The 12,077-nt window shown below is 37.1% G+C and overlaps 2 protein-coding genes and 1 pseudogene across 4 annotated transcripts; 2 read left to right on the forward strand and 1 right to left on the reverse strand.

Annotated features, from left to right (window-relative positions):
* Positions 1 to 938: 938 nt before the first annotated feature.
* Positions 939 to 6,262, forward strand: LOC118057619 (protein EARLY FLOWERING 5). Its single transcript, XM_035070252.2, has 9 exons — positions 939 to 1,296; positions 1,612 to 1,705; positions 2,809 to 2,894; positions 3,169 to 3,218; positions 3,326 to 3,395; positions 3,482 to 3,563; positions 3,657 to 4,048; positions 4,513 to 5,034; positions 5,537 to 6,262. The coding sequence occupies exons 1-9, from the start codon at positions 1,216 to 1,218 to the stop codon at positions 5,753 to 5,755; spliced, it is 1,596 nt and encodes a 531-aa protein (XP_034926143.1). The 5' UTR covers positions 939 to 1,215; the 3' UTR covers positions 5,756 to 6,262.
* A 608-nt stretch (positions 6,263 to 6,870) lies between these two features.
* Positions 6,871 to 9,984, forward strand: LOC118057616 (uncharacterized). 3 transcript variants are annotated; one of them, XM_035070250.2, is made up of 10 exons: positions 6,871 to 7,053; positions 7,493 to 7,518; positions 7,611 to 7,695; positions 7,799 to 8,008; positions 8,199 to 8,321; positions 8,395 to 8,452; positions 8,605 to 8,678; positions 9,062 to 9,147; positions 9,231 to 9,306; positions 9,648 to 9,984. In XM_035070250.2, the coding sequence occupies exons 1-9, from the start codon at positions 6,982 to 6,984 to the stop codon at positions 9,298 to 9,300; spliced, it is 804 nt and encodes a 267-aa protein (XP_034926141.1). In that variant the 5' UTR covers positions 6,871 to 6,981; the 3' UTR covers positions 9,301 to 9,306; positions 9,648 to 9,984. The 3 variants fall into 3 exon arrangements, with proteins under 3 accessions (XP_034926141.1, XP_034926140.1, XP_034926139.1); XM_035070249.2 differs by having other exon boundaries at positions 6,873 to 7,053; positions 9,059 to 9,147; positions 9,645 to 9,984; XM_035070248.2 differs by having other exon boundaries at positions 6,873 to 7,053; positions 9,059 to 9,147.
* A 588-nt stretch (positions 9,985 to 10,572) lies between these two features.
* On the reverse strand, positions 10,573 to 11,871 carry LOC118057618 (uncharacterized; annotated as a pseudogene).
* Positions 11,872 to 12,077: the final 206 nt, after the last annotated feature.

Raw genomic sequence — 12,077 nt, forward strand, 5'->3', positions numbered from 1 at the left:
ACCAGAGGAACAAATTCACCCTTTTAAGCTTTAACCATCGAAATTGAATTAGAATTGTTGTTGCTTGAGAATGAAAACCACAGAACCAGATGAACAAATTTGCCCACCAAGAACCAGAATATTTACATATATCTTGATATACATAGAAAAAAAATATTTTTTTAATAATATTTGCAATGTTTGTGCATATATACATTATTTTACTGAATCAATTTTATATTTTTATCTATTTCTATTATCATTTAATTAAATAAATTTTAATTTTAATAAATAAATTCAATAATATAATTAGGTAAATATCTCATGTTGTGAAATCAAATATCCTAGTTTGCACTTATCTTTTAATATTTAAAAAAAAATTAGTTGTAATTAATGATTTTTTTTCCATGTATATACATGGATGATTATCAATTTATTGAATTAGATTCTAACATAAACTTTTCAATTTATATTTATAATATTTTTGTAAAAAAACATGCTAGAAAAGTCTATATATATATCGCATGAAGTGTGAGTCAAGTGGTTAGTGAACACATTGCCCCTAATGGTAGTCCAAAGGTTTTATGATTCAATGGTAATTTTTTCATCACAATATAATAATGAATAGTTTTTAGTGTTTTGTATCTTTCTCCTCAGTAATTTCTCTTTAACCTTTAGGTTTTTGTTAACTATCTTTAAATAAATTTATTAAAATATTTTTTTATTATGTTTTTTTAGTATTTTTTTAATATTATCAATTATTTTATTATTAATTTTATTTTTTATTTTCTTATAAACAAGTTGTAACGGGCCTGATAATTCAGCTCAAATTTTGTCTCTAAAAAAATAAAGAAATAAAGGGAGGCACTTTATACATGTCAAGATTTACAAAAGCAGCGGCATGTCATTCAGAATCTAAGCCCAAGCCTGCTTCCGACACTTGGAAAAACGAGAGGAGAGAAGCAAGGGGCAAGGGTTTAAGCAGCGACATGTCATCCAAAATCTAAGCCCGAGCCTGCTACCAACACTAAGAAAAACGAGAGGAGAGAAGGCAGCAAGGGTTTGTTTGCCTATTCCTCCCTCAATGCAACATTTTTTATCCAGTAGCTTCGATTCCTAAATTGATTCATCCAGTAGAACAAAATCGAAATAGCAGAAGCATTAATCTGAAAGCAACAGAGAAAGCAGAAGAGCAGTAATTTAATCAGATTTTTAAAGAAAAGACAGGTGAAGAAGATGAAGACGACAAAAGGAGGCAAAGTTATGAACCCTACGGATGCTTACCGTAAGGAGCTTCGTAAGAAGGAATTAAAACGGGTAATTTATTATTTTCACTTAAAATTCTATTATTATTTAAATTTAGTCTTCTATTTGTTTTCTATCGGCACGGTTATTTGTAAAATTTTCAAAAATTCACTCAGTTTTTGATTTTTTTTATTATATGAGAGTGTCAAATAAGGCTGATTTTTGCTTGTTTGATGTAATAATTTTGCTGTTAATGGATTTGATAAATTATTTTATTTGCTTATTATGTTATGGAAATTTAATAAAAAATATATTACAGAATTGCTGCCATTTTAGGTTGTGATTTAGTGGTTTTTAAAATTTTCTGCCCTTGTGTTTGATTAACAGAACAAGAAGGAAAGAAAGAAGGTGAGAGAGGTGGGGATTTTGAAGAAGGATCCTGATGTGATCAAGGAGCAAATAGAGAAGTTGGATTTGATGAGTAAGTTTTTGTCTACTAATTATTTAAAAATCTATCTCATTTGATTACCTGCTGTAGCGCAATTTATTAGCCGTGTTGAATGAAACTTTGTTTCCTTTGTTTTTTTTTTTTGGGTGAAATTGACTATAGTAGAGTGTATACATGTTATGTTGTATTTAGCTAATATGAAGGTTTAAATATAGGTCTTATTTCTAAATTGTATAGGCCATAAAATTTAAGATACAACAGCATAGAGAGAAGATGCTACCTTCAGTTTGATCTTGAATGCTAGACTCCTCCAAAGCTATGCTTTGATCTTATCTTATGCTAAATGGACATCATTGCTGCGTAGCCAATTTAATATTTCCCCTTCCTGCTGTTCTCTCCAACATTCCATAAACTCAAGTGCTGTTTTGGGCTGTTTAGCATCAGCTGCATGACCCTTGCAATGATAAGCATTGTGTAGTTTGTGAGAGTTTTGAGTTAATAACTGTACAGCTCAGCTTATGGCCGTGAATTCCAAGATAGTGACCCAAATAGAGGATGCAAGAAAAGGGGGGGTGGGGGAGGGTTGGGGTGTACAATAATTTCTGCCTGTGTGTTCTTCTGTGTATAATCAAATGCACTGAACATAGAACATCTATCTGTTATGGTGTATAATCAAATGCACTGAACGGAGAACATCTATCTGTTATTATGGTGTATAATCAAATGCACTGAACAGAGAACATCTATCTGTTATGGTGTATAATAAAATGCACTGAACGCAGAACATCTATCTGTTATGGTGTATAATCGACTCCAAATGTAGAACATTGATCTGTTATGGATTCTCTTTTTTCATGAAAGACAATTTTTGGTTATTATGAAACATTGAAGCTTCTAGTTTGTCATTTTCTAAAAGTGAGCATGAAAGAAGATTTTCTTACAGTATATAGTTCTGAGCCACTCTGGTTGTTGTGGTAGCTTCCCTTTGGTATGCATCAGTTTCAACGACTGCACTTCTTTTTGCTGCCTAGATGGTGTGCTCTAGACTATGCCTTTTCTACATCTAATTTGAAAATAAAGCTTGGTTTGGCAGCCTTTTCGATCTAAACTTGTTTTTATGCTATTGATTGTTGCAGAGGCTGATGGTGCTTTAGACAAAGCAAGAAAACACAAAAAGAGACAACTTGAGGATACTCTTAGCCTTGTTATAAAGAAGAGAAGGGTAATGGTTATAATGCCATTTTTTCTGCTCCTCCTTGATTCATTTTTAGCTGTTCAAAAAATTAAAAGAGTAGTCAAGTAATTCAAGTTTGAAATGTTCAAGAATCTGGGAAATAACCTACATTTGATGCATGTTATGCATATGCAATTATTGCACCTTTCATAATAGGTCAATGAATAGTTGAGAGCTTTAACATTTCTATATATATATGCATTTTTTAAATAACATCAGTTGTACTGCTGTGATAACCAGTTTTCTGTACTCTCTTGGACAGGAATATGAAGATAAAATGAAGGAGAAGGGTGAAACCCCTGTGATGTTCAGGTGAAGTAGCTTCTCTTATCTTATCCATTTCTGTTCTTGTCCATTAATGATTAGGGTTTACACGTCTTCCACCCATTGACAAACTGCATTTTTGTCCTCTGCTGCAGTCATTTGGGCCCTCTTCGAAGAAGGACATCTGCAGAAGAAGAAGAAAGAGCCAGGCATCCAAAGCCTGAAGTATGTCTGGCTGCCTTTAGTTTTACTTTTGTGAATTAGTTCTATGTGGTCTCTTGTAATCACTCACCAAAAATTTATTATTGCAGGACTCTGTGTACTATCACCCTACTATGAATCCTACTGGAGCCCCACCACCTGGAAAACCTCCGATGTATAAATCATCCATAGGTCCATCCCCTCACATTTTTCAGCTTTATGGTGTGCTGTTGGAATTATGTGGAATGTGCCTTTTCTAACTTGACTGTTGACTTTGGCCTGCAGGACCCCGGATTCCTTTATCTGGTGCTTCATCCTCCACAGCTGAATCAGAGGATGCTGCTTTAGTGGTACCTCCTCCCTTGCCAGAGAGCGGGGAATTAGGCCCTGGTGATGGCTCTGCTATACCTGCTTTGTTGCCCCTACCTCCTCCACCTCCATTGCCACCAATGCCTGCAGCTCCAAGCTTGGGCATGTCATTACCCCCACCCCCTTTACCTCCACCTCCTCCAGGTCCTCCTCCAAAGGATCAAGTTTCAAGTCACATCTCTCTTCCCCCACCTCCACCCCTCCAACAGTCTGCTCAACCGCCGCCGCCACCTGGCACAAATGAAAGTGTGAGTGAGACCAATATATCTGCATTGTTAGATGAATCGTCCTCCAAGGATAATGCTCAGGTGAGTTCTTTTACTTTCTTTATGCATGCTGTTAAAAGCAGCATAAACCTCTTAGAGACTTTACACTGCACGGATCTCCTGAAGCACAAGTTTTCAGAAGTTAATGGACAAAAAAGAAATGATTTGTACTTGGTGGGCGGAAAAAACACATATGCATATACTTGGTTGGCTAGCACCAACAAAAGGTGTATATACCCAGTTCAAATCTCAAACCAATCTAAAGATATGAAATGGATGTTCTTGTACTAATTTTAGTGTGGAATCAACTGTTTTTAATTGTAAACTAGTTACAATCAGAGAACTTCTAAAATTCCTTCACTGTTCAGAACTGACCAGTGCTCTGATTTCTCAATGCTTTTCTAGAAGCCTTTTTTTTTTAAATCTTTTGCATAGGAAAAATTGTTCTAGGATTTTATTATGAAAGATCACTCTGGCTAATAGGACTTCTTATTTCTCTCATATAGGTACCTGCTTCACTCCCTCCACCTCCTCCAATTGCAATGCAGCTGAAGTCTGCTAATAGTCTTTCTGAAGGCACTTCATCCGAAGCTGATGCCAATACTGCAGCAACTATGGATAACCCCAAAATGGTTCCTCCCCCACCTCCTCCTAGGCAACAACCTCTAGCACCCGGACAAGCCTTGACTCCAACTTTACAGCCTGATGTTTTACCCCCAGGCATATCACATTTCCCCCCACCTCCACCTCCGCCAAATGTGCGGCCACCATTATCTTCTCCTGGAATTCCTGGACAAGTGGCTCCTCCAGGGGTGATGCTCCCATTAATTCCCAGATCTCCATATGGTCCTCCACCTGGACCTCCTCCAATGATGAGACCACCTCTACCACCCGGTCCTCCTCCATTCTTTCAAGAAGATGCTGCAAATAGGCCACATGTTCCTCAGAAACCATCTTACATAAAATCTGCTGCATCCACTGTTGTTAAACGGCCACTAGCGCAGCACACTCCAGAACTTACAGCTATGGTGAGTTTGATTTTTCCTTGTCAGTTCTCTTTTCCTTGTTCAAGTTAAAAACTACGCTGCTCTGCCTGATCAGTGTACACTATAGAAGGAAAACATCTGTGCAGTTGCAATTTCTTTTCCTGCAAAAGTGCAACCACAATGCAGCACACTCCAGAATATATGGCTATAATGAGTTTGATTCTCCCATCAGTTGTCTACTGTTAGAGTATCAATTGTTATTAATTTTCAATCCTTGGACAACTTCCTGATGTGACTGCTGACTAGTAACTATGATACGTGGATGTGAACACCTAGATTACACAAGGACAATTTTCATACTCCTTGTCCGTATAATCTTGTAGCACCAAGTTAGAATTAGCTAGAATATTGCCACATCCCTCACTTATCTTTCTCCTTTGAAACAACTTTATATTTCTCTGGAAGGGTAAACTTCGTTGTCCGTTCTAATCTAATTTCACCAAATTTCTTAAAAACTCAAGCCTAACTCTTGGTCTGCATTCAGGTTCCTGCCTCAGTTCGAGTGAGGAGAGAGGCTGCTATCCCTAAACCAAAACCAAAGGCTGTAACCTCGACAACAGCAGTAGCCACCAGGCCAGCAGCTCCAACCACTGTAAAGCCAAATTCAACTAACTCATCATCAGCTCCAAAGTCTAAGAGCATTGATGACTCATATACGGCCTTTTTAGAGGACATGAAAGCACTCGGTGCGCTTGATAGTTAAGATCATTATATCCGGTGAGAGCATCAAGGGCAGGGGGCAGGGAACAAAACAAACGTGTACAGGCTACTGTGGTTGATCTGGGGCTTGAGCAGAAATATTTGGTGTTGCCATTGGCCTTGGTTCCGACACAACTGTTCTGTTCCGGAACATCTCATTGTATCATCAATGCTTCATTTAACTATTTCTGGAAATATTAAAACATCTTGATTACTGAGGTGGGTAACTCGGGCCAATTTTTCTTGAGCGACAATGGAGATGTTAACTTGGAGGATGGTGGAAGCTGTACTAGATTTAAGATTAGTATTTGCTTAATCATTTCATTTGCTGTTCCTTTTCTAGTTTGGTCCGTTTACTCTTCATTTTCAACATTTGACAGAGGTGTATTTAAATTGTATGATGCCTCATTGATAAATCAGTTGCAGCAAGGACCTTGATAACTGCCTGTTCTGCTCCTTTTTTATTCATTTGTCCCAATTCGCAAAGAAATCGCCTATATTTTGACTTCTAGTTTTGTCTCTCTTTTTTTTATTAAAATAATATATTAAAAAAAATAAATTTTAAATCTCAAAATTTCATGAAGCTCCGGTTACCCCCAGACCAAGCATAAAGGGTGAATAATTTTGGTCAAGAATAGAGATTAATTTTCATGTCGGCATGTCTATCTACATATTTTGAGTCGATTATCAATTATCTTTTAAAGAAAGCCTAGTTCCTTGTACGTTCATCTTTCTTAGTGCCCGTTTGGCATTGCGGCCAAATCGGTTTTTTTGAAAAAATTCAAAATTTTTTTTTTTTTTTTTGCTAAAATTAAGTGCGGTTTATACTTTTTGGATCGTTTTGATGTGCTGATGTCAAAAATAATTTTTAAAAAATGAAAAATCATTATTGGTATGTTTTTCGACACGAAAAGCTATTTGAAAAGCAACCGCTACTACACTCTCAAACACCCTCTGTGTTCGCCTTTAAATGAAATGAAGACAAATATATGTGTGTGTAATCACTGCCTGGGCCTTGATTACGTATTAGTTTCAAAAGAGAGGTCCTTAGCATGGGCTGGGCCTGTAAAACAAACACGCCACTATCTACTATTGGTGCTAGGATAGTTATAATCACAACCTGCGGCATGCTTCCTCCACTAGCCAAACAGACTGGGCAGAAATTTTTTGCAGAGATTGCCTTTTCTGCGTATAGAAAAGAGAGGGAAAAAAAAAAGGAATTAGAGAGAGATGGGGAAAGCTACAAGAATTACTCTGATTCTTTTCTTGATTTCACTTTTATCTAAGCAAATACTGTCCCAGGTATTACTAATCCTTAATTAATCTCATAGTACTTGTGTCTCTTCTGCGTCATTTGGGCTGTGGAAAAGGTGATTTGATGACTTATAGAGATGTGATTGTTTCTGTATATTTGACAGCAGAGTTGTATTATATATGATTTTGTATTGGGTTTTTGCTTCTTTTGATTTTAACCAGGTTTAGTCTTGAATTATGGTCGAGTCAATTTTTTTCAGGCAATGTTTTTTTAACTTATTTGATGGGAAATTGAAATTTTCGAGTTATGGATAGGCCCATTTGGACTATGAAATGATTGAGTTAAGTTAATTGTTTTTTGATTCTGTGTATGGTCTGTGGAGATCGTTTGTGTTAGTTGGTACTGTTTTTTAATGCATTGATTAAAAGTTGTGTTAATGATTTTAAAAATTGTTTGCTCGTGTTGGGTTTTTTTTATCTCTGGCAGGATGTTGGAGAACATGTAGCTGCGAGGTTAGTGGATTGTTATTATTTATACAAGAGACATTGCTGTGATTTTGTTTTGAAGTTGCACGTCTAATGTTTGTTATTATGCTTGTGTTTAGAACTGTTAAGCAAGAAGAAGGGCATGCACACAAAGTACATTGCTCTAGAGAAAGAAGTAGGGCTGCCTGGCAAGCTATAGAGGAGGTAACAGGGATTATTTTGGTCTTGTGCTTTTTGAGATCAACACCTTGTGGAGATATCATTTGTGTAGCATTTGAGATGTTGTTTGTCCCTCCTTGTGGTGTAGTATTTGATGCCATTTGTGGAACGCGAGCAGTATCAGATTTCGAGTAAGTGTAGGCTTCATCCAAGCAACGATCTATTTAGGGACCAAGAGGAACACAAAATTCATGTGGACATAAATGAATGGAAGTGTGGATACTGTAAAAAACATTTCCGTGCTGAGAAGTATCTCGATCAACATTTTGACAACAGGCATTACAATCTCCTTAATATTGTATGTGGATTCTGGTCCCTTGTCTTCTTAAGTGACTTTGATGCTTGTTTTGCATGATGCTTCTTGTCTTCCTCTTTTTATTGTAAAGAATATTATATTGTGGATGATATTTGTTGGGGTGGGGGTTGTAGAGGAAGGGGCATGGTGAAAGAAACGCTACAGATCTTAACAGAACTTTTAATGAACTCAGAGTGATGGCAAGTGCTTGGCTGATTTATGTGGAGCTTTGCATTGTGATTTCATGATGGATTCCAAGTCAACTAAGACCAAGTGCAATCCTGCTGCTGTTGCAAAGAATCGCCATCTTTGTGAGGTTGCTTCTGACTGTTGTCATTTTCATCATGGACTCTGATTCTTTGCACTAATATCCATTGCACTTTGTACAGAGTCTTGCAGATAGCTGCTTTCCTCTCAATCAGGGCCCTTCAGCAAGTCGTCTGCATGGTAATGAAGATGTTATATAGTCTCTGTGCTTAATTTTTGTGACATCTTATGTTATTGCGGACTGAATTCTTTTATTTGTTCAAGAACCATGTCTGATGTCTAATACATGCGCGCTGATGTCTATTACTTTACAATGTTGTTCTCACTTGCAGAATTGTTTTTGCACCAATTTTGTGATGCTCACACTTGCTCAGGGAAAAGAAACTTTTTTCCTAAGGGTGGCAAGGTAATGCTTTTTTTCTGAACAATAAGTTTAAACTAGACCGGCCACCTCAAAACTTTAAAAAAAAAAAAAAAAACTTTTGAAATGCATCCATATTTCTAGCTGTTTTGTTCTTTCAGGCGGTATAAAAACTCTGAACCTACCAAGTGAATAAACCTAATCATAATTTGTGAGTCCTCTTTTGGATGCCAGAAGATTATAAACTATTGTACAATTGGTTTATGTTATATATCCACCAGAAAATTAATGCATCCTACATTCATGCTGGCCTGTCTTGTATTTTCTCCAAAAAAATAACCTGTTAATTATCTTTTGGATGTCAGAGGTAGAAGTTTTTTATGCTGAGCTATTTACTTGCTTTCCTCCTCTTCTTATTTGTGCAGAAGACAACAAGCGTATTCTACCTGGCTATTTCAATTCTTACTATGATGATGATCCCCCTATTCTATCTCATTGTTTATTTGCATCAAAGGTACCATTCTTAATTTGAGTTTTTTTTTCCCACTATTTTCTGACTTTATGAAACAATTTCATAAACTTTTTATCCCTCTGCAGTGAAATGAGGAAAGGAACCCAAGAGCTAAGGAGAATCTCAAAAGTTGGAAAGAAGACGAAGCCGTCGTAGTTAGTGGTAATGTTTTTTTTTTTTTTTTGTCTTTTAGAGCTTTGCTGAGTAGAATTTAAGGTTTATTCTTTGATAGTTAAATCATGATTAAGGTAATGACATTATTGATTGTCAATCAGTGGATCAAGCAGCTACTACAGAGTTTTTTTATTCATAGGAGCTATATTTGAAAACTCCCTACAGCTGACTACATAGTTACATTTGTGCTGATGTTTTGCCTTTTTGTTTTGGTCATGCCACCGGTCATTGTTTTTGTTACGTTGCTGCCGTTAAGTTTAGCAGCCTGTCTTAACAACAGGTGGTGACTATATTGTCTAACCTCTCTCCTCTTTGCCTCCCAATAGCAGGTTAGGCGCCTGGAATCACTATTTGATGAAGAAATGGAAGATAAGGATACGAAGATGAATGATTGTAAACAATTGTTGACTCTTCCCTTGAAGGGCCCTGTGTAAATTTACAAGTCCTCTGAAGGTCTAAACCGATGGAGAAATGAATTGCATAAGAATATCTGCAGAGCTAAAACTCGGATGAATTTCCATCAAAAATTATTGGTGGCACCCATTACTCATGATAGGGGCATCAGTTGACAAAAACATGAATTGTATACAACTTGTTATTCAAATTGATCAACCGTATATTCAGTACTTTCGAATTGCACCCAATACAGAATGCCAGAAATTTGGACATGCTTGTATCATACCCCCCCCCCCCAAAAAAAAAAAAAAATTATGTTTCTACGGTCTAAACAGAACAGAACGGGGGAAAATAATCCTTAGGTTTATAATTTTGCATATCAACTAAAAGTTAGAAAGTGTAGCTTGATGCAAGCACAAAACTTGATTGCAAGACTCTCTAAGCTCCTGTGTAAACACTTGTTCAGCTACTTTTGTGCAACTATTAGCAGCAAGTGCTATATTAGAGTTTTAGCTTATCTTGGGCAGTTTTCTTCCAAAGCTTCTATTCCTAACAACCTGCATGTTTCTTTCTTGTATTTTTCTCGCATGGTAAGGAAATGTCAAATCATGAATATGCTTGCTGGTCTAAATTGCCCCTTTCTCCCATATAACTTGAAACAGTTTTCTCTGCTTCAATCTCACCACCGTGTTTTTATCTACTTCTGCCATGTACAGAAGTTGAAACGCCATTCTCGATACCATGTGCGCCCGAGACTCAAAGCAACATCGCATATCCCACAAGGGTTTTGCACCCCATTTACCTTTTGCCCACTACACAAGATTGCCAGAGAGAATGATGAACTGTTTTTGGTAAAAAAAAAAAAAAAAAAAGCCATCCAGCCTCTGAGATCATCTGCAATGGATTCACTGTCAACAAGTTCCATGTTCTGCAAAGGACTGCAGTTCTAGGGATCTATGACCCTAAATGCAAGTGATATCAATTCATTTTATAAAAGAAAACCGTCTGGATCCCTGAGCTGGATATAAGCTAACCCGTTCAACCGTTCTAGGGAAGTCATTCTATAAACTCAGCAGACTGCGTTTCGCATGGCAAAGGAAAATCCCCTGGTGTGTCCCTACAAAAACTCACAAGAATGATCTGAAAACCGAATACAAAACCAAAAGAAAATACTACACTATTTCCCACCATGAATTCTGTTACCTACAATACTCCAAATTCTGTGCCTTGTTCAACACGCAAATCATAAACAGACACGTGCCTAGGCCTCGGTTCGATAGGGAGCCTCAAACTCTCCTCCCACATTTGTGGAGTCTGGTGAGGGAGTGAAGAGATAAAGATCAACACTCCAATTCTCAAATCCACATGATCCCAAAATCTCAATTCCATCATAAACCTCCTTAATCGCATGCGCTTTCCCACAAGCTTTTAGCTACTCTTCTTGACAAGCCTGAACTCCTAAAGACACTCTATTCACACCCAACCCCACCAAATCCTCAACTTTCCCATCATCAAAAGTCCCAGGATCCATTTCCATAGATATCTCAGCACCCTCACAAACCCCAAACTTCACTCTGAACGTATCCAAGATCGATGAAACCATCCTTGGAGACACCAGAGGAGCCTCACCACCAAAAAAACACAGTTTCAAGAGGCGGGCTGGTATCAAAAACTCGACCTCGTCGAGCCTATTTCACACTGAAGTAATTCAATATAGTTAGAGATTCGCAGGTCGGTTTCAGTTGGGTTTGTGGAGCTAAGAGCAACAATTGGGAAGTCACAGTAGTGGCAGCGTTTGCGGCAGAAAGGAAGGTGAAAGGATGCTGAAGTTGGAGGAGGGTAATGTTGGTGAAGTGCTGGTGGTGTGGTCACTGAGGCATTTTGGTAAACAGGTTGTTGGGCTTGTCTGCATGTGCTGGTGATGATTGTCAGCCATGGATGTTTTTTGGGCATGTTGGGCGAATTGGAGTGAAGGTTGATTTTAGGATGGTTTGATTGGGTTTCGATCAGTGGAGCTTGAAAATCAGAGTTGAGAAATATATATAAAGCGACGGTTATTTCTGTTGCTATGGCATGAATTCAATTGAGCTCGTTTCTGGGAGTTAAAACCTTGTCAATATTTTAGTTTTTAAAATCTGAATAAAATTGGACAACCATTAAAAATTTGGGATTGACTATTATACCTTTAATATCATATTAATACCCGTAAATTCAATTTTGACCTCTAATTAAAAATATATATATCAATATGATAAAACTACTAAAAAGCAAATTATCAATCCTTAAAAAATTATTTGAAAATCAAACATGTTTGTTTAAGAGTCCAATTTAATCTTTTGGGTTAAAAACCAAAGGGCTAAGAC

The sequence above is a fragment of the Populus alba genome, chromosome 15 (genome assembly GCF_005239225.2).
Source record: "Populus alba chromosome 15, ASM523922v2, whole genome shotgun sequence".
NCBI lineage: Eukaryota > Viridiplantae > Streptophyta > Magnoliopsida > Malpighiales > Salicaceae > Populus > Populus alba.